Source organism: Perognathus longimembris, chromosome 5 (assembly GCF_023159225.1).
Source record: "Perognathus longimembris pacificus isolate PPM17 chromosome 5, ASM2315922v1, whole genome shotgun sequence".
Taxonomy (NCBI): Eukaryota; Metazoa; Chordata; class Mammalia; order Rodentia; family Heteromyidae; genus Perognathus; species Perognathus longimembris.
Genome location: NC_063165.1, coordinates 84,185,656 through 84,210,216, shown reverse-complemented (window position 1 = coordinate 84,210,216; position 24,561 = coordinate 84,185,656). Strand labels below are relative to the sequence as shown.

The window sequence follows — 24,561 nt, the reverse complement described above, 5'->3', positions numbered from 1 at the left end:
TAATTCCTTTCTTCACTTCTGGTACTAAGCATTTGTTGATATTGTCACCTGAGAGACCAAAAAAAAAATTAAAATCAGAAGTTGTGTACGTGCTTTCAAGAATAGGGGCTGGGGATATAGCCTAGTGGCAAGAGTGCCTGCCTCGGATACACGAGGCCCTAGGTTCGATTCCCCAGCACCACATATACAGAAAACGGCCAGAAGCGGCGCTGTGGCTCAAGTGGCAGAGTGCTAGCCTTGAGCGGGAAGAAGCCAGGGACAGTGCTTAGGCCCTGAGTCCAAGGCCCAGGACTGGCCAAAAAAAAAAAAAAAAAAAAAGAATAGCCTCTTCCTTTTTAGACGACAGATCTATGAAATAAATATAAGAGCACTGTGGTATTAAAAACAGAAAATTATATAGTGAAAAATATCATTTACTTACCTCAATTACCTCAATTGGGAATAAGAGCAAATGGAAATTTATGGTTAATATATTTAAATATATTTTCCATACAGTAATTCAATATGATTTAAATATAGTGAATGTATAGTATTGTTGTTGGTCAAGAGGCTTGAACTCAGGGCCTGGGCATGTTCCTGAGCTCTTGTGCTCAAGGCTGGTGCTCTACCACTTTGAGCCACAGCTCCACATCCCGTTTTCTGGTGGTTAATTAGAGATAAGGGTCTCATGGACTTTCCTGCCTGATCTGTAGCATATACAGAAGCATATGTTACATATTCATTGTGTGACATTGTATACTATTAATAAAATAAATCAGTGATTTACTATGTAACCCCACTGACCTGGAACTTGCTTTGATGCCCAAGCTGGCCCCAAATACAAGATCCTATTGTCTCAGTCTCCAGAGTACTAGAATTACCTATTTGCACCTTTGTGCATGAAGAAGATGGCACAGTAGTGGCCTCCAAAGGTGATTAGCCTCCAAAATGATGGGAAAAATTAGTTTTTATTAAGTTAGCCAGTCTGCCATTTTGTCACGGCAGCTTTAGCCAGTGAGTTCAATTCCTGCCGATTTTCCGTAGCTGTGAAGCAGGGGTTGGCTCTCAATGAGGGATTATTTTAGACGCTCGCTCCTGTGTGCAAGGCAGTGGGAATGGCAGGAGCACCTGGCAGTTAGAGAGCCGGGTGTGTCGGAATGCTCCTATAATATTCACGTGGCCCCAGATGCCACCTTTGGAGAGATGGGGAGAGGGGGAGAGGTCCTGTGTGCGTGCCGGGCACATGGGCTGTGCTTGGCCGTCTTCACCCTCTTATTCTGAACTTGTTTCGGGGTGTGTGCTGCCATAAGCCAGCAGTCCTGTATGGGAATGAGCGGGTTGACAGGAAATACACATCAAAGAGCGATGACATATACTGTGTGCTAAATGCATGCATTTATTTTCCGTAACACTCACAGAAAGCCAATAGACGGATACCCAGAGTTAATTGAACTTGTGTCAACTGGAGGAAAGCAAGTGGGTGATGAGAATGTGTGAGTTGGAATTCTGTGCGAGAGGAAAGTGCAATATTTTCTTGCAGTGAGTGTCATATTTCCTACCACTAGATACTGTAACTTACAAAAAGGGTGACATTGATTAAGACACATTGTATTCATCAACTTCTTTGGCTGAATGACAACTACTTAAAGATAACCAGAAAGGAAGAAATGTTATATATATGTGTGTGTTAGTATTACACGGCACTATAATACAGAATAGCACTCGAATCAATATTTAAACACTTGGTAAAGCCATAACACATTTGGGGAGCGAGAACCACATGCCTTAACAGCCCTTGTTGCTGTTGGCTTTTATTTTGGCAAAATTTGTATCAGCTGGGAAAAACTGGTAAGAATTTTTTTACTAGGAAGTTATTAAATAACCCTCTAGAGATGTGGCGAGGATGTGAGCAATGAATTCTGCAGAAAGTGTTTTTAAAATGTTTGCTTATCTCATCTAGCTCAGTGGAAGTTTGGGTTAACAACGGAAACAAATGGCGGTGATGTGAGCAGCCTACCTGGGAATTCGGGGATAGCGAAGGGTTGAGGACTCGGGAGCTGGCGCCCGGGCAGCGTTTATTCCCTCATGAGCTCCTCTATGGAAGGTTCCTCGGTGATTTTAATCCTGCCCCACACTTACCATCTGGCAGGAAAACAATCTGTCTCTTTGGATTCTTTTCTTTTTTTTGGCCAGTCCTAGGCCGTGAACTCAGGGCCTGAGCACTGTCCCTGGCTTCCTTTTGCTCAAGGCTAGCACTCTGCCACTTGATCCACAGTGCCACTTCTGGCCATTTTCTGTATTATATGGTGCTGAGGAATCAAACCCAGAGCCTCATGTATGCGAGGCAAGCGCTCTTGCCACTAGGCCATATCCCCAGCCCCTGTCTCTTTGGATTCTGACTTCACGAATCACAACATTCTTTGTGTTCACTGAAAGAAGTAAATTAGAAATGTAAAATCATTTGTGCCGACTTGTAGCTACAATTTTGATTTTTTTTTGAATTATGTTTCTTTACTCAGTCCTCTAGGCATCCTTTTGTTTTTAATCATTAACAGATATTTCAGTAAGTACTAAAAAGAGCAAGGAAATAGCTTTTCCATTCTCTAAATTGTCATCTCGGTTTATTCTGTTTGATTCTAAGTTATATCTTACTATGCACCTAATATATAAATATACCAAACACACACGCACACGTATACAACTGTTTGAGCATAGGCTTTATCGAAGGTGAAGATTCGTGTAAACACGTTTCTTTCCTTCTTTTAGTCACGGCATTTGTAGCTTCACAACAGCGTCTTCAGTCCCTGCCCTTGCGTTCATGTGGAGCTAGGAGACTGCCGGAGGCTGACAGCTAGCTTTTACTTTGAAGGCATAGGAAAATAATGGAAAACAAATGGAACAGATAGGATGACTTGAAGCCTCTTTGTACAGCTACTTAAAGGTAACGATCACACACACAAAACTGAATGAAGCAAATGAAGTGCTGGTAGAGCAGCTCGCACCTGTAATTGCAGCCAGTCAGGGTGGGGAGATCTGGAAGATCACCGTTAGAGGCACCCCGAGTGAAAGCACAATACTCCATCTTAACACACAGGCTGCTCCTGCCTGTGGTCCCGCCCCGAGCGAGGCCTAGCGGGGAGGATTGCAGTCCAGAGCTGAAAGTCTTAAGAGACGCAGGTACGGATCATAGTAGAGGATCTCTAGGGGCGTGGGGCCAGTGGTAAAGCAACGGGCTCGTAAGCTCTGGGCTCTGGTTTCAACACCCTTCCGGAAAGCATAGCAGAAAGGTAAAACAATGAGTGTGGCCTAGACTAGAAGTCTTGAATTCTCCTTTGCTCTCCAACGTTGCTCGCGTCGCGTTGGTGTCTCTGGCATGCTTTTCGTTAGTCCCGTTCCGTGTGTTCTTGAGCACGCCTTAGGGAGCACGGTGGTAGGTGATTTCTAAAGGATGTCTGTGGGAAGGATGCTCTGTGAGCGTCAGCTTTCGCTGCTCTCAGAGCCCTGAGGTGGTGGTGGGCGGCACTCTGTCTGGTGGTGGGTGGTACTCGGCCTGGGGGGTGTGGCAGAATGAGAGTGACTTCGGAGAAGCCCTGAGGTCACTCTGTGTCACCGTGCCGCTCCTTCAGCCGCCGCCTCCTTCCCTCTGTCACGCACCCTCGGGCTTCCTGTTGCGTTTTCGTCTCTTCCTGTGGCGAGCTTCACTGTGACTTTTAATTTCCGATTAGGTCGTTGTAACTTAGAATCGTGGTGTGGTATTAAGTTTAGTTGTCGTTCTGTTTCCTTCGTCAGTTTTTGTCACTAGAGCAGAGGTAGGGTGGGGATCCATCTTGAAGCGTCTCTGAGGAGATAAGTATTGGTCCACTCCGCAAATGTCTGCTGAGATGTGGTGTGGGGAACAGACGGATGTCGCCGGCCACAGAGCCGTCTTGACGTCAACTCTCAAAAGAAACAATGCCGTTCAGTTTGCCCCTGCGTTGGCCATGTGTATCCCAACTTACTCTTGACCTTTTTATCTGTGAAACCACAGTCACTCAGCAGTGCAGTCAGCGTCGAACAAGTTTCGGAGCTTTCTAGGAAACAAAGTCTGTTATCACTTGGAAAGATTAGCCTATTTTTTTTTCCCCCTCTGCGTGTCAACGTGAAATCCTGCGGCTTTGCACAACTGTGTTCTGTAGTGCTTCCTGCTATGTCGCTTACCTGAAATGCTAAGCCAGATCCCTCCACCTCCAGAGCAGTGGTTGCAGACGGTGGGAGAAGCAGGTGGTAATAAGCCCTTTCTCACCAGACATCCACAGCTAACGTTTCAGAAATGCAGCTCTTTAAAAGTAAGTGTCCAATAGAAGGAGAGATGGGCTGGACGCTGGCTGGCGATTCCTGGCACTTCTCTCCGAGATGATATGGCAAATGCAGAGGGAAAGCCAAAGGCCTGCGCTTGCACTGAAAATGTCAGGATGCACAGACACCCGTCGACGCAGTTTCTTTTCTCCGTGTCGGTCCAGTCAGCACTCGGGGGCTGGGATGGGGAGTTCTGTGTCAGGAAGGTGGCGGAATGGCATTTGTGGTCAGGGGCAAGGCCTGGCTCAGGCCCTGGCTGTTTCTGTAACTGGTTTTGGACGGGGTAGAAATGGGCAGCGTGAGTTCCCTGTGTCCACCCACTCCACTTATCTCTGCTTAGGTAAATCCAGCACTGGTGAAAAGTATGAAGTGGGGGTATTGAGAAACAGACCCACTCTCAGCCAGGTTGTTTGTGCTGAAATGGTGGCAGGTTTTCTCCAGGGGCTTTGTCTAGATAGCCCTGACCACAATAGACTGTCATCTGTGAGCTTATTTATTTGGCCAAGCTGTGCTTTACACTTTTTCTTGTGATTTGAAATCGTTTCTGATTATTTGAGCTGAGGCGCGTAAGCTAATAACAATGTGTCTGTGAGCTCAGCATATATCAAAACATGGCCATTTTACGGGTGATAAGCCATATATACGTAGAGGTTGGTTGATTTGTGGGCCTATTAATAGCTACAACTAATAGCCATCACAAGCATTACCTTTTGCTCATGTTTGGCTTTTATTTTGTTTGACCTGCAATTTAAATGGTGGTGATGGGCTGCATGCCTGTAGGCTCATGGCTATGATCCTAGCTACTCAGGAGGCAGAGATAGGAGGATCCGGGTTTGAAGCCAGCCCAGGCACCCAAATCGGATCATATCCCCCGTTAACCAGCAAAATGCTGGAAGTGGAGCTGTGTCTGAGGTGCTAGAGTGCAAGCACTAAGCAAAAATGTCCATCATAAGCATGAAACCCTGAGTTCTAGCACGGGCCTTCTACCTCAGGTGTCCAGATCTGCACCGCCTTGCCTGTGTGGGCCTGTGCGTCTTGCTGCCCTGATGTCAAGTCCGTCTTGTTAAAATAACAGACAGCATCCTATATTGCCCCAGCGTACAGAGAGGCCCCCGAAAGAGTCGCAGCAGAGCATTCGAATCAGGAGTGCAACATTTTATCACACACATAAATATCAGTTTTCATAGTCAGTTTGCAACCATAAATCAAGTTAAGCTATATTGATTTTTCCATAGGGGGAAAAAAACAAAGAAAGCTTGAGAATGAGGCTGCTGACTTAAAGTTAACATTCTATCCTTACAAGTAGTTTCCGATAGATTTATTGGTCAAAGAAACTGTCAGTGTCTCTGATGAGACCATTACAGTCAGTACACTTTGACAGTATCTTTAGTGGTGCCTCCTCCAGACTTTAACAAATAATGTTGATAGGAAGAAGCCTCCCCTAAAGCAGGCTTATCTGCATTTATAGTATTTATGCTATAATTTATAGTAGCTTATTTTCTTTCTTCAAAGATTGGATTATCAACTATTTGGAAAGTGAATATAGTAGTCATTTCTGATTTTTTTTATTGTTGTTGGGAAGTGGGAATTACATTTATCTTTGAAAGGTAGAACTTGCATTTTCAACAGTATTTCTTAGTAGTTACAATCAATATACAATGAGAACATATGAGCATTTTCTATTTGGCCATAAATATCCTAATGTAGGAGTTTATAGAGAGAGGTTCAAAGTAATTTTAATTTTGTTTTACTGAAGATAACAAGTGCATTGATTTCTCCAAACCCACTTTTTAAGGATTCAGATTCTTTTGTATTCCTTGAAGTTTACTGGGAAGATAATGTCAGAACTTGATATTCTTCATTTCACATTCTTGGTTTTAGTTTTTTGCCTTGGAAGTTTGTAGAGGTTTGCTGGTTTTTGGTCTTTAATTTGAATCTAGAATTCTAGTTAATGCTCAAATTATTAAAATAAATTTCTCGGGGACTTTACACTTTTGCAAATGTCTTAATCCTTTATCAATCTGGGTGCATTGGGTTGGCTGTATCACTGTGAATGTGCGTTAAAAAATGGTTATGAGGAATGCAGCGTGACAAACCTAGCATAGGTTTACTCGGATGGCCTGCCTTCATCATTATTTTTGCTTTGCAGTGGGCTGATCTCGTTCTCGTTACGATGACACGTGCTACTTTTGTCTCTCCAGGGTCGTTGCGCCAGAGAGAACTGCAAATATCTTCATCCGCCCCCACACTTGAAAACGCAGCTGGAGATCAACGGGCGCAATAACTTGATCCAGCAGAAGAACATGGCCATGTTGGCCCAGCAGATGCATCTGGCCAATGCCATGATGCCGGGAGCCCCGCTGCAGCCAGTGGTAAGCACACCCTTCGCCACTGCCCTCGGAGACGAGCGAGCCCGTGCTGGTGCTAAGGAAACCGGGGAAGCATCTGTAGCCCAGTATGGTGTAGGGCGAGAGACAGTCAGACCCGCAGCCATCTTTACCCTTGAAGTCGCTCAGCTTCTAGCAAAACCATTGCTACTGGATTCGTTGCATTGTTCTCTAAAACTTTCTCCAGAATAAATCGTAAGGCTTTGTAGATGTTAACGTGGTTTACTTAAAATAGTCCTGGAAGTCATTAGTCGAGTCATATGCCTCTCAAGCTACCTTTAAAGTCAATATTGATTTTTTTTTTTTTAATGGGCACATGTACTTTGATTTTTGAGAACAGGTCTCTATTTCCTCCTCCTTGAAAAGAATCCTTTTAGTTGTCTTCCTTGAAAAGGAGGCTTAATGATTCTTTTAAAGCTTAGGTTGAGATTCATTTTAAAGTCGCAAATGCCAGGCTGCTTCACAGGATCCTCAAAATGGGCCTAGAAGTCTCATCAGAAGGCAAGCAAATAGGAGGGCAGAAACTATAAGCACTTTTTCTTTTTAAAAGGATACATTTGGTAAGCTATGAGTAGTCATGGATCTTGAATGTTTGCGTACAAGTGTGTGGGGTAATGCTTATTTATGAATACATACAACTGGAGCTGGGAATGTGACCTAGCGGTAGAATGCTTGCCTCATATGAATATATACAACCGTTTAACTCTCCGAATTTTGGTGTGCATGTGTTCAGAGACAGTTTTTTTAGGTTAATTGTGATATTGTAGTTATCTACTTAAATTTAGATAACTGATAAACTGGCTGATAAACTTGCAAAGATTAGAGTAATTGTGTTACTGACTTGTCACTAACTTATGCAATATTACACAAGCAGAGGAATGTGGAGACCCATATTGTTCTGATACGCTCATTGTCGCCTTTTTTCCTTACACATTTTTAGCACCTGAACTCGTTGCGGTTATTATTCTCTCTTAGAACTTAATGCAACAGTCATTCAAAAAAAAAGGGAGGGGAGGGAATGTGTTTTGAGGTGGGGACCTTCATGTTCCCTTGGCAGTGATACCTCTTATCAGTTCTATACAGTTGAGGTGGGAGAGACTTAGTATCGTGGCTTCTTTGTCTGTTTTAAGATCATCTTTTTTATTTCATTGTTGGAGGCTCAGTTAAACACGCAGTTAAGTGTATTTTTTATGACATCGACTCATTTTACCTGTCCTGTTGGAATAGCATGAACTTCCATTTGGTTCAAAAGTCTTTAGTTGTAGTCATTGTTACAGACAACCGAGGTCTCCTGCCCTTGACACTCACCTCCAGTGTCAGAGGTCAGCCAGCACATGAGCCCATCGATCTCCCCTGGGCGGGAGAAGCTTGGTTCCACCTCTGAGGTCTGCAGACAGGTTTGTTGCCAGGCCTGCAGAGGACCACCCTGCCCGGGCCCTGACCCAAGCCTGGAGCACCTGTTGCGTGGTCATCCTGGACTGTTCTCAGACCTCACCCTCAGTCTGGCCGTGGGCTGAGCTGCCCGCGTTATCACACACACAGCAGAGACCAGGGGTGTCTTGTGTGCACAGTCACCGAGAGCCACCAGGGTAATAGCTCTGCTTCCCAATGCTTTTATTAGAAAAGCCCTCGGGTAGACGGAAGAGTGACATGTCAGCTTTCAGTACATGGGGGCGTGGTTCCCATTTCCTCAGATAGGTGACTACAGGGTCCTGAGATGACTGTGTCAAATTTTAATTTATTCAAGGTATTCAATTTTAATTTATTCAAATGTTTTTTTGGTAAGATACGTAGAAACCCTTTTGCTATTTTGATTTTAAAGTATTTGGGATTTTTACATACCTGTAGAGAAGGCTTTATGCAGGAAAGTTGCCTTGGAAACCCCAGGTGAGATTCTGACCCTGGCTCGGCTGTGTGTGGGGAGGGTGATCACACCAGGACTCAGAGCTACGCAGGATGCTGGGATCTGCTGTTGGCCAAGACGGTGGTGTGCCACCGCACACCAAAGTTCATAGCTGGAAACAGCCAGGCCGCGCGCATGGCACGGGCACTGGTCGCTCGTGCACATGGGGGCTTGAAGACAAGACCCCGACCCCAACCCAAGCAGTGGCCGAGCAGAGCCGCAGCAGGAGGACAGAGCAACAAGGCCTCTTTAATCGAGTAGCTGGCATCACCTTAGCTCCCTTAGGCTGAGTCTTCTCCTCTCCTCCTCCTCCTCCTCCTCCTCCTCCTCCTCCTCCTCCTCCTCCTCCTCCCCCTCCCCCTCCCCTCCCCCTCCCCCCTCCTCCTCCCCTCCCCCTCCTCCTCCTCCTCCCCCTCCTCCTCCTCCTCCACCTCCCCTCCTCCTCCTCCTCCTCCCCCTCCCCCTTCCCCCTCCTCCTCCTCCTCCTCCCCCTCCTCCTCCCCCTCCTCCTCCTCCTCCTCCTCCTCCTCCTCCGTCTCCCCCTCCGTCTCCCCCTCCTCCTCCTCCTCCTCCGTCTCCCCCTCCGTCTCCCCCTCCTCCTCCTCCTCCTCCTCCCCCCCTTCCCCCCTTCCCCCCTCCTCCTCCTCCTCCTCCTACCCCTCCTCCCCTTCTCCTCCTCCCCCTCCTCCTCCTCCCCCCCTCCTCCTCCCCCTCCTCCTCCTCCTCCTCCTACCCCCTCCTCCCCTTCTCCTCCTCCCCCTCCTCCTCCTCCCCCCCTCCTCCTCCCCCTCCTCCCCCTCCTCCTCCCCCTCCTCCCCCTCCCCCTCCCCCTCCTCCTCCTTACCCCCTCCTCCCTCCCCCTCCCCCTCCTCCTCCTCGGTCCTGTGGCAGGCACGGGAGGGGTGCCGAGGCAGAAATCTAAGCAGATTAGAAGGCATCCAGCACGGTGAGCACCAATCGTCTGATGAATAAAAAGCCAAGTGGAGGAAAGAATGTCTTGGCAGAGTTTCATAGCTTTGCTCATAGAAGACCGAAGCAAGGGTAGAAGAACAAAGAAACCATACTCTGGGGCCAGACACAAGCTGGTCACCGAGACCGCACCCAGTCCTGGAGAGCGGCTGCGCCCCGGAACGCGGCGTGGTGTGGACGCATACCAGCTGGCACTTCCCAGCCGCAGGCCCTCGGGCCTGGCTTCTCCTCGCCTGCCACATTACGAGGCTCTCATGCGGGGGGGGGGGGGGGGGGGGCTCTACGTTTATGACTCAGAGCGTGACGTCGGGAAAACTTGGCGAAAGCGGGGATTTATAGGACAGCGTTCCTGCGGTCATAGGTTTTGTTAGCGTGTCATGAGCTGCACCAAGCCAAGGATGAAAAGGAGGAATCACATTTGAGACAAATACAATTTTAAGGGCATTTGCTGGTCTCACCTCAGCATTTTCTGTGTCTTACAGTCTTACAACTATCCTCCAAAGTAGGTCATGTCTCGAGTTAAAGCCAAAAGTCAGAGACTTAAGTAACTTGTCAGGTCTCCCAGCTAGGGAGTCTCAGGGCTGAGATTTGAACCCAGCCTTACCTGGTTCCAGCGTTTCTGTTTGGACCACTTATTGGGGACAGGCCACCCAGCAGCTCCAGGTTTGTGGGTGACTCATAGAAGCCTCTAACTTTCTTCAGCATGTGGAGGAAAGCTGTAAACACACCCCATGCAAGATCCTGTAGTGTCATGATACTGTAAGATGAGAAAAGATTGATTGGAAGTAAATAATCGAGTTTATTTGTAGAGTTGTTGGCATTAGTTCTACTGTCACTTCTAATGAAAATGCTAACCAATTTGTTTTTCTCTTTTGATTATAATGATGTTGGAAGATAATAGAAGCACTAGGTGGGGGGTGACTTGAGTGGTAGAGCACCTTCCTGGCAAGCGCTTGTGAGGCTAAGGTTGGACTCCAGTATCGCCACATTAAAAAAGGAAAGCTGTAATCATCTAAGTTTAAAAAGCAAACCAGTGCTGCATCCTTAATGCCATTACTATTAGTATCAGTACTACTTTGTCGTGCACACTCAGAAGAGCAACCTGCCCATAATCTAGACAGCCCTACATCACATGCCACGTCCCCAAACCGGAAGGTACCAGAAAATTCTGTGCAGTCCCAGGCACTCCACATCGCCCTCGGAAGGCTCTGTGTAAGCAAGGTTGTAAAAATGGATCTGACCTTGCTGCCCCTCATTGGGATGCAGAAGGGGTCGCAGTGCTGAGCCTAGTTATCTATCAGCACTGTTCCCTGGGGACGGACATCTGGCTGTGGTGAGGCCCGTCCCTCCTGTGACACCTCTGCGTTTTGCGAGTGGGAAAGGCACGGCGTAGAGTCTTTGAGGCTCCGAGTGGCCTCACTGCTCTGACCGGCTTGACTGCAGTCCTGCTGCACGCGCTGCAAGAACGCCTGGACTTCTGCTACACCTACGGTGCTTGCTTTCCCGTGTCTCCACCTCGTGGCGGGCACCGGCACTTCCTCCAGAGTGTCTGGTAAAATGCTTCCTTATCGTGTTGAGTTGCTCTCTATCCATCCATCCCGTCCACCCATCCGTCCATTCGTACATCCGTGCATGCATCTATCCATCCACCCACCCACCCATCCAGCCACCCATCCACTACCCCCCACCCCCACCCACCCACCAGCCACCCACCCAGCCAGCCACCATCCACTACCCCCCACCCCCCCAGCCACCCATCCAGCCACCCCCACCCCCCATCCACCCACCCAGCCACCCACCCATCCAGCCAGCCACCCATCCCCATCCACCCACCCATCCATACAGCCACCTATCTATCCACCCATCCATTCATCCAAATCCACAATACATGAATTTAATTGTAGAGAGCTTGTTTGTAGACCAGCTGATTTATACGTACATATAATAGCATGTCTGCATTGTGTGTCTGTCTGTTTGTATGTCTGTGTGTCTGTGTTCCTTTGTGTGTCTATGTATGTATGTGTGTATGTCTGTGTGTGTATATATGTGCCCGTGTGTGTCTCTGTATGTGTGTCTGTATGTATGCATCTATGTGTGTGTATATGTATGCATCTGTGTGTGTATCCATGTGTGTCTGTTTCTGTGCAAATGTCTGTGTATATATCTGTGTCTGTGTGTGTGTGTGTGTGTGTGTGTATTGCCCAAGGCTATAGCCTGTCCTCTGGAATCTTCAGTACAGCGGGCAAGGAGGGGTGGTTGCTGAGCACAGAGCCTCCAGGGTAGATGTGTCAGTGGGAGCTTCCAGGGAAGCCAGCATGGGAGGAGCCCCTTTGTAGTTGGTGGTGGCCGCAGGCTGGGGAGACTTGAGGAGGAGGAAGCTTCCTGTTGTGGAGGCAGAACTCTGTCTCCTTGCGTGTGAAGGAAACGTCATCTTCACATGGAGAGGACCGTGAGGGGCACATCTCCTTAGAAAAGTGAACATGTTTCCGGGCAGCTAGTGCGTGAGATCTGTGACACCCAGGTGCTCTCAGCGGAGCACCGCCACCTCTCCGGTGGCAGGGACCGTTCTCGGTGGCTCTCAGGTGGGAGTAGTCAGGACACTCACCCCTTCAAAGTGTGCTGGTGATTCGCATGTGTATCTGGCCCTTTCAGTGAGAGCCGCTGATCTCAGAACCATATGAGGCTAGACACTTAGATCTGTGTGTAAATGGCAGGCCATCTGCCCAGTCCTCTGGGTACTGTCTTCACACGCTCTTGGTGAGCTTTTTATCTAAAAAATGGGTCTAAGAATCTCCCTGCATCCTGTAATCCATCCATGTACCCATCTGTCCATCCAAGCACCTTCCCATCCACCCATCTGTCTTTCCATCCATGCATCCATCTGTCCATCCCTCCATCCACCCTCCCATCTGCCAAGCATTCCTTCAGTGAAGTTTCCTTGTGCTGAGCTCACATTGTTCTGTGCTCTGGATATTGAGCAGAGACAAAAATGGATCCTTTCCCTACTGACCACCTCCCACCCACCCACCCCCCCCCCCCCAAAAAAAAATGGAAGAAGAGAAAAACAATCCCTACAAATTTATATTAGAGGAGAACGATCCCCAACACCACAGGGCCAGCATGGAGCACAACACTTGCAAACAACACATGGGAATCACTAGTCATAACCATGTTTATGTAGTTAACTAGGGTCATGATGTGAAATGGAATAACATTTTCATTTATAATGAAGCCTGATTACCTTAATGGAGGCAGAATGGCTCCCTTAAAACAAACAACCTCACAAAGAGCATCAGAATTAGTAAACTTGCAGTTTGTTTTTCTCTTGCTGAGGCTGTGCGTTGGCAGAGGCCTTCGGCGGAGGACCTGTCGGGGTGCGGCACAGATACCTGTGAATCGTGACCACAAGCTTGTAGCGGGTGGCACGTGGCGTTATACACGGCCCCGTGGGGGCTGCTTGGGTATGGCACTGTCTAGCCGACCGTCTTTGAGACTGCGGCACTGGGAGCCACGGAAGGGAATGGAAAGCAGGCCCAGGTGAGGTGTGGCCGTTCACGGACTCACGATCTGACTCTCACGCCGTGCCCTCTGACCCTCAGCCCCGACCTCCTCCTCAGGGAGTTCTTAGAGGAAGCAATGCCGCAGAAGGGCTGCGGAAAGTGTGCCGAGGTTGAAAAGCAGTGAGCGTTGTCCTTAGTTCTTTACCTTGCAGCCTTTCTGGGCTCGAGTTTCGACGTGGAGAGCTGGCGCTACAGACTGCACCTTCAGCAAATGGCGGTGCGTGATGGGGAGCCACGTCAGCTAATGCGGGCCAAGCGGTTGATGCTTTCAGTTTCTAAAAGCCTCTGTGCCTTGTGCTTGGGGAACGTGCCCTCGAGTGCTTCGGATTCAGACCCTCTGTGCTAAAATACGTCCGAAAGCCAATTTACATAACACGTCTATAGAAAGCAGTTCAGAGGGAAGATGATGTATTAAGGATTATTTTCCTTATAATGTGGAACAGCTCCATTATAGGCATCTGTACATTTTTAGTGTGTTTATTTGATGGAATGTAACAAAGCTGTATTTTATTGGCCCATTTGTCATGCTTTATTAAAGCAAGAATGCCTTTCTTCCTTCTGAATAAATTTGTGAATTTGATCCTAAGTAATTTTAATGGATTGTGTACAAGTGACGTAAACATCGCAGCTTTCTGAAGGAAGCATCCCGAGTGTGCTACGTGGGTGCACACCAGCAGTGTAGAGGGATGACCCCAGCCCCTTCCATCCCCCACGATCTTCGAGTCGTTTGGCTGAGTGTCTCGGTAATTCTTTTATCTCCCATTTAGAGGGCTGGAGCTTCGTACACTGTCTGGCAGCGAGGGGCAGAGCTCGCTTGCCCGAGTTTTCTGGAATAAGCATACATTCATCGATACAGGTCAGGCCTCGTCCTGTACCACCAAGGCATCAGTGGAGGGCAGAGAAGAACTGAGCGGCCTCTGGGGGCAGAGGCCGCCCCGGTCCAGTTTTGGATAGGTGATTGGCTGTTAATATTTGGAGCAGGAGGCCAGCGTCTGGGATGGCTACCTTGGGCTGGGTGATTCCTCCCCCTCCCCCCTCCTCTCGTGTGTGTGTGTGTGTGTGTGTGTGTGTGTGTGCGTGCGTGCGTGTGTGTGTGTGTGCGGTGTGGCTCTGACACGGCGCAAGGCCTGGTTCCGAGGTGGTGGGCCGTGCTGCGGCTTTCCCGTCGTGCCGAGTTGCCCCTTTCCCCACAAAGATGTTCTGCGAATCCACTTCTTACCACCAAATAGAGTAGGTTGCTAACGTGTAACCTAACCAGATCCATTTTGTTACTAGGCGTCTTATTGCTTTTAATTTTAAGGGACACATATTGTGGTTAGAACATTACAGGTTGAAGGGTTGTAATTCTCTTTGTGTTCTGTTGCACTGTGCAAACCAATTGTTAATGTAGATTTCAGGTTCAGTCATTTTACTCGATAGCAAACATGTTTTATAACACACACGCACACGCACACGCACACATCTCTGCCAACAGATTGGGACGGCACGTATCCTTCAGAGCATTTCTGACAGGAATTCTGTCTTGCAGTACTATGTATTTCCTGAAACATTTCGGTAGCGTTTCTTTGGGGATGTTCTGTGCAGACTTGCCACACCTTTTGTCCCTCGTGGACCAACCGACCCTCGAGTGTCTCGCACATGGGTGTGACAGGCTTTGTGACACTCACAGTCTCAAGACAGCAAGTGACCACAGAGCAGACTCCCTCATCAGCGCTGGTCACGTGCCAAGGAGACGAATCACCGGTTCACGCTGTTAACAATAAACAAACACGGCTAAGTGTGGGAGCCCCCTGTATTTAGGTAACGGGGCGCCTGCAGCCTGCTAGCACGCTCACTATTATATCCAGCTCAGCAGTTATGGAAACTCTCCTCGACAAGATCTTAGATTGGATAGGACAAAGGTGGAGACTGGTTTCTGCCCTGGATGGTTGATCTATTGTTTAGAAAGGAAATCCCAAGTATATAGGCTTCTATGCATCACTCTAGAGGGTCTAATCGATATTTTATCTATTATAATATTGATCATTGCTGACCTTGGCCCCGCTGTGACCTCGCACTCTGTGTTGTACTTTCCAGCCAATGTTTTCAGTTGCACCGAGCTTAGCAACCAATGCATCTGCGGCCTTTAACCCCTACCTGGGGCCCGTGTCCCCAAGCCTGGTTCCTGCTGAGATCCTGCCCACAGCGCCCATGCTGGTGACGGGGAACCCTGGCGTCCGGTGCCTGCGGCAGCAGCGGCCGCCGCACAGAAGCTGATGCGCACCGACAGACTAGAGGTGAGCGGTGGGCGCTGTCTCCCCGGGTCCTGCCTCCCCCGGGCTGCGCCGCAGGTCGCATTCTCTCAGCCTTTGCAGCGTCTCTGCAGCCAGAAGGGCTTCACGAAGCCAGAGCGACTGTGCGTATGTACGTGTGCACGGCTGTCACCTCCATGTGTACAATTGTGACCTCTGGCTGCCGGTCCTTTACACTGGTGCCCACGATGGCAGTTACCTCCCAGCTGGAAAGATGCACCCCGCCTGGAGCGAGTACTTCCTACGCATTTGCTGCCCGCGATCCAGAGTAATAGCCGAGTCGATTGAGCCCTTCTCCTAAGGACAGGGCAAACGCGAGTTCCTTCACGTGAAGCATGCTGTCGTTGGCCTTGGCACGTTTTCTCTTGAGCCCGCTCGGTAGTGCCGTTGAGCCGGCCAGGTAGCTGTGTGAAGTGGGCGCTGGGGAAAGCCCGTTCAGAGCAGGCGGCTTGGCGAGTGAGCCCCGCCGCCGAGGGAGGCGGAGGTACGCCCCTGGCTGCTGCTGCAGGAGGAAGGAATGGAAACTCTCAGGCCTGCTTTGGGAGTGGTTTCCAGGGTTTCAGCACGGTGGAGAATTAATGGCATGTGCAGTTGTAGATGGAGATGGAGATGGAAACAAAGGTGCCCACCCTGCACTAAACCCCCTTTTCCTCTTTCTCTGATAGAACTTGAGAAACCATGCAGGGTTCAACTACTGAGAAATCAGCAAAGCAAACTCTTGTGTCCATATAATTGACCCAGATAATTTGTGAGTTTAGCAGGAACGGAGGTTATAAGCACCGGTATCTTTCTCAGTGACTTTCATTGTACGCATGAAGGAAGGCCTTGGATTTCAGCATGTTTCTAGCCACTTACCAGGCACATGTGTGACACAGTCGTGAAAAATGAGATCCTGTCATCACTTTCTTTCCCAGGGAATTGAGTGTAGGGAAATGGATGCGAAGGAACTTGCTCTTGCTGGAACTTGCAGTGTTGTAAATGATTTCATGCTTCGTCTTCGGAGCATTTCTGCTCCCTCTGACCCTTGCAATGCAAGTTCTGGGTTCTGACTCTGGCTTCTTTACATGCAGTTGTTGGTTGGTCATTATGAAGCACACAATGACTGTCTGGGATGAACCTTACTGAATTCATTATTAATAATAGGTATTAATAGGTCATGGTACTCAAAAACCCGTGAGAGAATGGAGACTTAGTCTTGTCATCACTTACATTTTGTGGCGTTTGACTGGAAGGAAGCCTCGCTTTTCTTCCTGCCTGCTCTTGCCACAGTCAGAATAAATGTGCACAGCTCTACCAGTGTCCACTTACTGAGATTCCACTCACCGCAGCCCTGGGCGTGCAGGGTCCTCCTGCCCCTGGAGAGGGACTGACCTCTGCCCCCCTCCCGGTGGAAGCCAAGGTCTCCTTCACAGCTTTCCTGCTGCTGCCCATTGTGTGTCACAGGAAGAGTTCCCAGGAGAGCAGAGCTAGGTCCGTGACTGCTGTCCAGTGACTTGCGAATGAATGAGGTGAGGCAGTCAACCGGTTGTTGAAGGAAGCAATCCTGGGAAGGCCCCTGCCCTGCTGATGGCATGAGGCAGACATATGCACACACGGGGAGCCATGGGTCACCGTCCCTGGGAGCACGTTTTTATGTTGGGCCTTCCCGCTGCAAACCGCGGACTGGTGCCCGCCCAAGCTCTCATCTCGGAGCCGGCACAGCCGCGGTGAGGCTTTCACAAGACCAGAGTCCGGTAGGGGGATTGTTAGAGGCAATGTGAATACATTCGATAAATGCCTGATACAGTTGATCATTAGTTTTAAATGGGCAAAGTATTAAAACAGACTGGGTTCCTCTGTTGCCTGATCCGATCGGCTCCGTTCCTGCTTTTGAACACTGTAGTTGACTTAGTCTCCCAGATACAAGGAGGAGAGGACACTGCCGAAGCCAGGCAGCCAGGCAGGGCTCTCTCTAGGTTTTCAGGACGTGAGTATGCAGGGTTCACTGCTGTCTGTGAGCTCTGTTACTGTTCTGATGGATTTTAACTGTGTGTCTGATAGTTATTAAAGGAGATAAAGTACTGGACTCTGGGAAGCAGGTCTCTGTTCGCCTCCTGCCCAGACTCTGCTTCCTCTAGAGCCGCGTGGTGGAAGTGTCTGTGTCTTGGAGCTTCGTGGCACATTGCATGGCGTTCAGTGCAGTTTCAGACCCCAGACTGCCTCTATCCCCCGAGCCACTCTTTTTTTTTTCTTTTTTTTTTTTTTTTGGCCAGTCCTGGGGCTTGGACTCAGGGCCTGAGCACTGTCCCTGGCTTCTTTTTGCTCAAGGCTAGCACTCTACCACTTGAGCCACAGCGCCACTTCTGGCCGTTTTCTCTATAGGTGGTGCTGGGGAATCGAACCCAGGGCCTCATGTACACGAGGCGAGCACGCTTGCCACTAGGCCATATCCCCAGCCCCACCTGAACCACTCTTGGTCAACAAGAAAAGACGTACTTGTTGACTCGCATTTCTTGGCAAAGTTTTTCTTGCTTCGTGTTCCCGTTGACCATTTGAAGTTTAGAGTTATGCCACCGATATGTTCTCTGGACATTTAGAGTTTACATGTTTTCATCAAAACTTGTCACTCAAGTGTTGATGTTTGCTTTGAGAACAACTTCTTGTCCGTTTTTGCATAGTGACACATGTAAATTTACCTGGTTCATAAGACAGATCTCCTCTTATTCACTGAGCCACACTAAAGAGTGTGACTTAAAGAGCTCTGCTACTTAAGCCATCTGTGGCTCCACTTGTGGCTTCTTGGTGGTTATTGGAGGTCAGAATCTCACGGACTTTGCCGAAAGGGCTGGCTCTGAACCGTGGTCCTCAGATCCCGGCCTCCTGAATAGCTACGATTACAAACGTCAGCTACTGGCACCTAGCTCACTAAGCCACAGTGTGTGTGTGTGTGTGTGTGTTGATCATGGGGCTTGAACTCTGGGCCTGGGTGCTGTCCCTGAGCTCTTTAGAGCAAGGCTGGTGCTTTACCACTTGAGCCACAGCGCCACTTCTACTTTTCTTGTGGCTAATTGGCGAGAACAGTTGCACAGACTTTCCTGCCTGAGCGGTCTTTGAACTGTGACCCTTAGATCTCAGTCTCCTGGGTAGCTAGGATTATAGGCATGAGACGCCCAGTCACATTTTGTGTTTGTCTCTGATCTTCCTTCTTCTATTTCTCTTCATCTCCCTCTTCTTCCTCTTTCCTCCTTCTCTTGTGATGGTTTGAACTCGGGACCTTATTATGCTTGCATGACTCCCAACTCTCTCATCATTTTAATTTAGGTTGGAAAAACACTTGTCATGCTATAGGAAAAATTCCATAATTTCTTTAACCGCTACTGCTGTTCCTACAGTTACCCTTAGAAAGTGCCTATCGTCCTGAGTATTGTTTATAATATAGGGATGGTAGGTGTAGCCTCTGAAAGATGTACAGTATTACAAACTTGGTGATGAAATCTGATGTCACCATCAAACCTGCTGCATAGCAATGTATGGCACTGTTGCCACGTAGATCCATTGTTGGCCCAAAGCGTTGCCAAGTAGTAATTATAGAAAATGTGTTCAGGCAGAAGACTGAGTAAGAAGGAAAAGAACGGCAGTGTTCCTAGGGTGTTAGACAGGAATTTATCTTCTGTCCTAGATTATTTGCAGGGTAGGTCTTACAGTTTCTCATCCCGATTTACATTACGAGTTTAAATTAGTAGCAGTTTTTATCAGTTATAATTTGCTAGCCTAAAACTACATCTGAAAGATTATTGTAGATTTGGGATCCGCATAGACTAAAATTTTCTTGACATTCCCAGAATGAACATGAGCAAGCCAGACCTGCATTCGCCAGTCAAAGGCCAGACGCCCCTGCTGGGTTGCCATGCGGGAGGGTGCGCTGTAGAGATTCCTCCAAGTCCGTTCACTCGGGGCAGGATCCGTTCATCTGTGCCTCTCTCCTACTTACTGGGCTTCTCCTGATCTTCTGGCTCCCAGCTCCCCCCGAACAACTCTTCCCAAGAGATTTTCTGTGTCTTTATTTTTCTCAAGGCTAAAATAATAGGGGTGTGGCCATGCCGGTATATTTCTTCTCTCCCAGTTCTTAACATCAGGAGAAACTTAAACAGGAAAAAAGGAATACGAAGGTAAAAGTCAAAAAGAGCAGTTGGCTTTGAGACTTCCGAATTTTTGAAGGGACGCTCTCCAGTCTGTGGTCACCAACAGTGCTTCAACATTTCCAGCCACTCTGTCTCACTGTATTCCAGAGGAAGGAGGGCAGGTGTCCTTGACCCCAGAGAACGTCAGCAAGGATTAACTTTAGAGTTTCTCTTCATTATTATTTTTAAGGAGTCTCACGCAGCTCCAGATCTCCTTAACTTGAAGCATCCACACCGCTCTTCCCACAGACTGGTGTACACTCTGTACTTCTTCTAGGAGCCGCCTTGAAGCATGGTACGGGGGACAGACTCTGACACCATCCTTTTACTTACACAGTTCTCAGGGAACTTTCCCTTTTTAAGCTGCAGTTTCTTGCTTAAGAGCTCAGTGTCTGCACTGAGCAAGTTTCTGAAAGAGGCATCTGAAACACTAGAAACTGTTTCCTTGAAGTATGTGTTTTCAAAGGAGGTTTTTGTTTATGTTTGTGTTTTGTGGTCATTCCGTGTTTAGATTGCCCTCTTGTGGTGCCCAGGGGAGACTGTCCCAGATGGGGTTTGCAGTGACTTCTCATTCAGGAGTACAGATGAAGGGGAAATAAGCATTGTCCCCTCCCCCTGCCATTGTCATGGCAAAATCAGCAGACAGAGAAAGCAGAAAAATCACAGGCTAATCATTCTTCCCCTCTGCGATAAGTAACCACCAAGCGACTCTCTGGTGATCAAAACAACTCGTAAAAACATCAGAGTACAAAGCTGTTGAGTTTGATTTTCTACACTTCCCCAGAGAAATAACTCAGTAAACTACTCAGAAAAAGCAAGAAGTGGCAGTAAGCTCAGGCACAGCACCAAGGCCCTGAGTTCAAGCCCCAGGTCTGGCAAAAAAAAAAAAAAATTCTTGCATTCATTCCACTTGTCTGATGTTTCCATGCGATTAACACTCTACACGGTGTGGTGTCTGTGAAATCTTTTCTGTTGTGCTCCTTGATGTGTCTCCATCTCATTTCTGGAAACACTGGCTTTGTTCCTCTGATAACATAGTGTCCGCTATCTTCCTTCCCTGTACAGTTACCTTTTTTGTTTTTCTTTTATACTTAGTATACTAATGTCGTTTTCGAAGAAGTAATTGTAGACTTACCATGGATCACACATCTACAAATGTATTTTCTTCCTCAAGGCAACAGAGTTAAAGTTTGCATACTGAGCTGGCCGCGCTGAAGATTTGAATGGCTCGCAATTTGTTTTTGTGGGGTTTTCGTTTTGCCTCATTCACTCACAGCCGACGGTGGGAGGAGGGATCAGGAAGGGTGATGGAGGGGCGTCTGCCCCGGGCACGTCGTGAGCTTCTAGGGTCACGGCACAATGGAGGTCCGGTGCCACTCGCTGGTACCAGTAAAAATGGGGGGAAGGAAAAAGCAGTTTCAGCCCTCAGGTCCCCCTCCTGTCGCTGACCGAGCCCTCCCCCCTCCCCTCCCCCCCCACCCCCACCCCAGGTGTGCCGGGAGTACCAGCGCGGCAACTGCAACCGGGGCGAGAATGACTGCCGGTTTGCACACCCCGCGGACAGCACCATGATCGACACGAACGACAACACGGTGACGGTGTGCATGGACTACATCAAGGGCCGGTGCTCCCGAGAGAAGTGCAAATACTTCCACCCGCCCGCACACCTGCAAGCCAAGATCAAGGCCGCCCAGTACCAGGTCAACCAGGCCGCCGCCGCCCAGGCCGCGGCCACGGCCGCCGCCATGGTGAGTGGCCTCGGCACCCCGGCCTCCCTCCCTCCGCGGACGGGGGACCCCCGCGGCCGCCGGGCCTGCCCGTTGATTAACCTGTTCTGTTCTCGTTTTTGCCGAAGATAGGTTTGTTCAGGTATCCCAGACCAACATAAAGAAGTGACCGTTCCCGGTCGTGGGTGTCGAGGACGGTTCAGTCGCTCCCACTCTTGACCTAACCCTTACTCTCTGTCTTATTCTGGACCAGGGCTTCTGAAATGTCTGCTTGGTAAAGACCCTGTCTCCTCCTCTCTGGTTCAGCCCCACTGCCCTCCTAGGCTGCTTCTCTGTCTGCCCTGGAGCGTGTCCATTTACACACCAGGGCTCTTCTCTCACTCCTACCTTCCTCTGACAATAACACTCTCTGGAACGGTGTCCTTGAACTGCTTCAACAACACGCTCAGAGTCAGTGCAGGGGCCGGGCGGCGCGCCTGCGTGCGCTCTAGACGGTCTCTGCGAGCGCCGTAGCGCCACGGACTTGTAAGGCCACGGAGGCTTTCCCCTGCCAGGGCGTGGGACGCAGGGAAGACCACAGCCCCCAGGACGGAGCGCAATGCCCGCCGTGCTACACTTGTAGGGCCGATCGTTCTGGGACCTCGTAGCTGAGTCTAAGAAGCCCATCCTTCTGTGCTTAGCCGTTGTAACACTGTCCCCTCTTTTCCAAGAACACATAGCTTAACCTTGACAACGGTCACGGAAAACATCACCCCCAGGAGTTGGACAGGCAGTGCAATGATTCCGAGAGAGGTCTTTCCTGTGTTTGTTTTCGGATACTTGAGCAAAATACAGAAGGCAGACTCCCTCTGCTTTCCTCTTCACTTTTCCTTTTTCCCTGTTAGGTATCTCGTTTGTAATTAACGACAAGGAGGAGTTACCTCCCAATAACATCTCGATAGTGCCTTTATTGTGCATGCTTAGTCTTGTTACCCGTTGTATATGGCATTCCGATGATTTGTTTTTTTATTTGTTTTTTTCTCACCTACCCAAAATGCACTGCTGCCCCCATGATGCACCTCTGCTTGCTGTTTATGTTAATGCGCTTGAACCCCACTGGCCATTGCCATCATGTGCTCGCTGCCTGCTAATTAAGACTCAGTCGGCTGTCAAATCACTGAAGCGACCCCTCGAGGCAACCTTTGACCTGGTACTATGACCTTTCACCTTTTAGCTTGGCATGTAGCTTTATTGTAGATACAAGTTTTTTTGTTTTGTTTTGTTTTGTTTTTACCAATTAAGATATGTATATATAATCCTTCTCCTGTTATAAAGTCATAAAGTACAATGAAAGACGGAGTGTGGTCTCCCGAGTGTGGAAGGAGGGTGCGTAGCCAGGGCGATGGTGTTGCAGTGGAGAAAGGCTCCCCGGAACACAGCAGCCCGCGTTCAGTCTTAAGAGCGCTGCGGAATGTTTAAGGATGTCGATAAAGAACTCCTTGGCAGACACCAGGGCGTATCTTTGACCGCGTGTCTATGGAGCTGTTCGGCCAGCATGCCCTTGGAGACAGAAGGGTTGACCCTCGAATAGCCGTAGCTCAGGACGCAAGCGTGCATGCTGCAGAACGGTGCATGCGGGGCGCGGGCAGGGCAGGGCAGGGCAGGGCAGGGCAGGGCAGGGCAGGGCAGGGCTCGATGGACCTGTCAGCCTCCCCACCCACTGTAGGATTAACCACTAACACACCGCTTGCCCTGGTCGCCCTCCTGGAGCTGGTAGGGCTCCGCCTCCTCCCTGGGGCCGGTGGCTTCGCCCAGGAAGCCCGAAGCATTATGGGACCTACGTCACACCCGTCACCTGTGCCTTGACTAGCGGGGGTTTTGTTGTGGACAGAATAATGCTTCCTCGGAGCTTTTATCTTGCTTTGTTGTTTTATTTTTTCTTTATGGTTTTTTTTGTGGATTGGACTGTGCCCCCCGGGTAGTTAAGTGCTCTGCTGCTGGCTTGCGCTCGCTTGCTCACCACGGTGCCCTCGACTGACTGGTGTCTTTTCTCTCTTTCTCTTTTTACTGGCATTTGTTTTTATCCTCGTTCACCGAACAGGGCATCCCTCAGGCCGTCCTCCCCCCGCTACCAAAGAGACCCGCTCTCGAGAAAACCAACGGTGCCACCGCAGTCTTTAACTCGGGTATCTTCCAGTACCAACAGGCCCTGGCCAACATGCAGTTGCAACAGCATACCGCCTTCCTCCCGCCAGGTGAGGGGCGGGGCCGGGGCGGGGCCGAGGGGGGCGGGGCCGGGGCGGGGCTGGGGCGGGGCTGGGGCAGGGCCGGTGGGGGGCAGGCGAGGGGCGGGGCGGTGAGGGGCGGGGCCGGGGCGGGACCAGTGAGGGGCCGAGAGGGGAAGATAGGGGCGGGGCAGGGGAGGGGCCAAGAGGGGTGGGGCGGGGCCATGAGGGGCGGGGCCAGTGAGGTGAGGGGTGGGGCAGGTGGGGGGCGGGTCTGGTAAGGGGCGGGGCGGAGTGGGGGCAGGGGATCAGGCCAGGAAGGGGCGGGGTGGCGCGGTAGGGGGTGGGGCCTATGGGTGGGGCGGGGCTAGTAAGTGGGCGGTGAGGGAGGGGCGGGCAGGTGAGGGGCGGGGCGCAACCCTTGGCCCCCTGTGGAGCGCGGACCCCGCCCCAGTAGCCAGAGGTCAGAGGTCAGGTGCACCGGAAAGGCTGGGAAGCGCGTGTGGGTATCACGTGATTCTCCCGTCGTGCCACGCGGCCTGGAGCGCAGGGTGTCCCCTAGGTGACCTCTCCCCCCCTCCCCGGGGGTCTCCCCGCGCACGGCCCGTGCACTGCCTGCCCTCCCCACCCCCTACCCCCCCCCCCCCCGCGGCGGGACCCCTCTGCCTCCACTCCACGCTGCAGGCCCTGCAGTGCACCCCGTGACGTCCACGCCCCCCCCACACATGGAGCCAGGTGTCCCAGGCGCTTCAGAGCACGGGGGGAGCCCTCGGGGCTGTGGCCGTGTCCCCCGGGCTCCCACACGGGCCTGAGCGGCCTGGCTGGCCAGCCTGTGCCCTCAGACCCACCCCGAGCCGGGACACATGGCCACCTCCCACGCCGGACACTGCCGGCCACCCCTGCGGGGGGGGGGGGGGGGTCACCGTCACACCTCCACGAGTGTGCTCCCCCGGCCACACTCCTGCCCGCCACACCCTCCCTCAGGGCCCTCCCTCAGGGTCACCCTCCCTCAGGGTCACCCTCCCTCAGGGCCCCCCTCCCTCCAG

The 24,561-nt window shown here is 50.2% G+C and overlaps 1 protein-coding gene across 1 annotated transcript in view; it reads left to right on the top strand.

Moving 5' to 3' along the window:
* The window catches only part of Mbnl1 (muscleblind like splicing regulator 1), a 78,060-nt gene that overhangs the window by 41,726 nt on the left and 11,773 nt on the right, over positions 1-24,561 (top strand). The window contains 6 exon segments of the mRNA XM_048347235.1: positions 6,516-6,686; positions 15,210-15,345; positions 15,348-15,409; positions 21,075-21,332; positions 22,447-22,500; positions 23,392-23,545. Of these exon segments, the coding sequence (XP_048203192.1) occupies positions 6,516-6,686; positions 15,210-15,345; positions 15,348-15,409; positions 21,075-21,332; positions 22,447-22,500; positions 23,392-23,545 (835 nt within the window).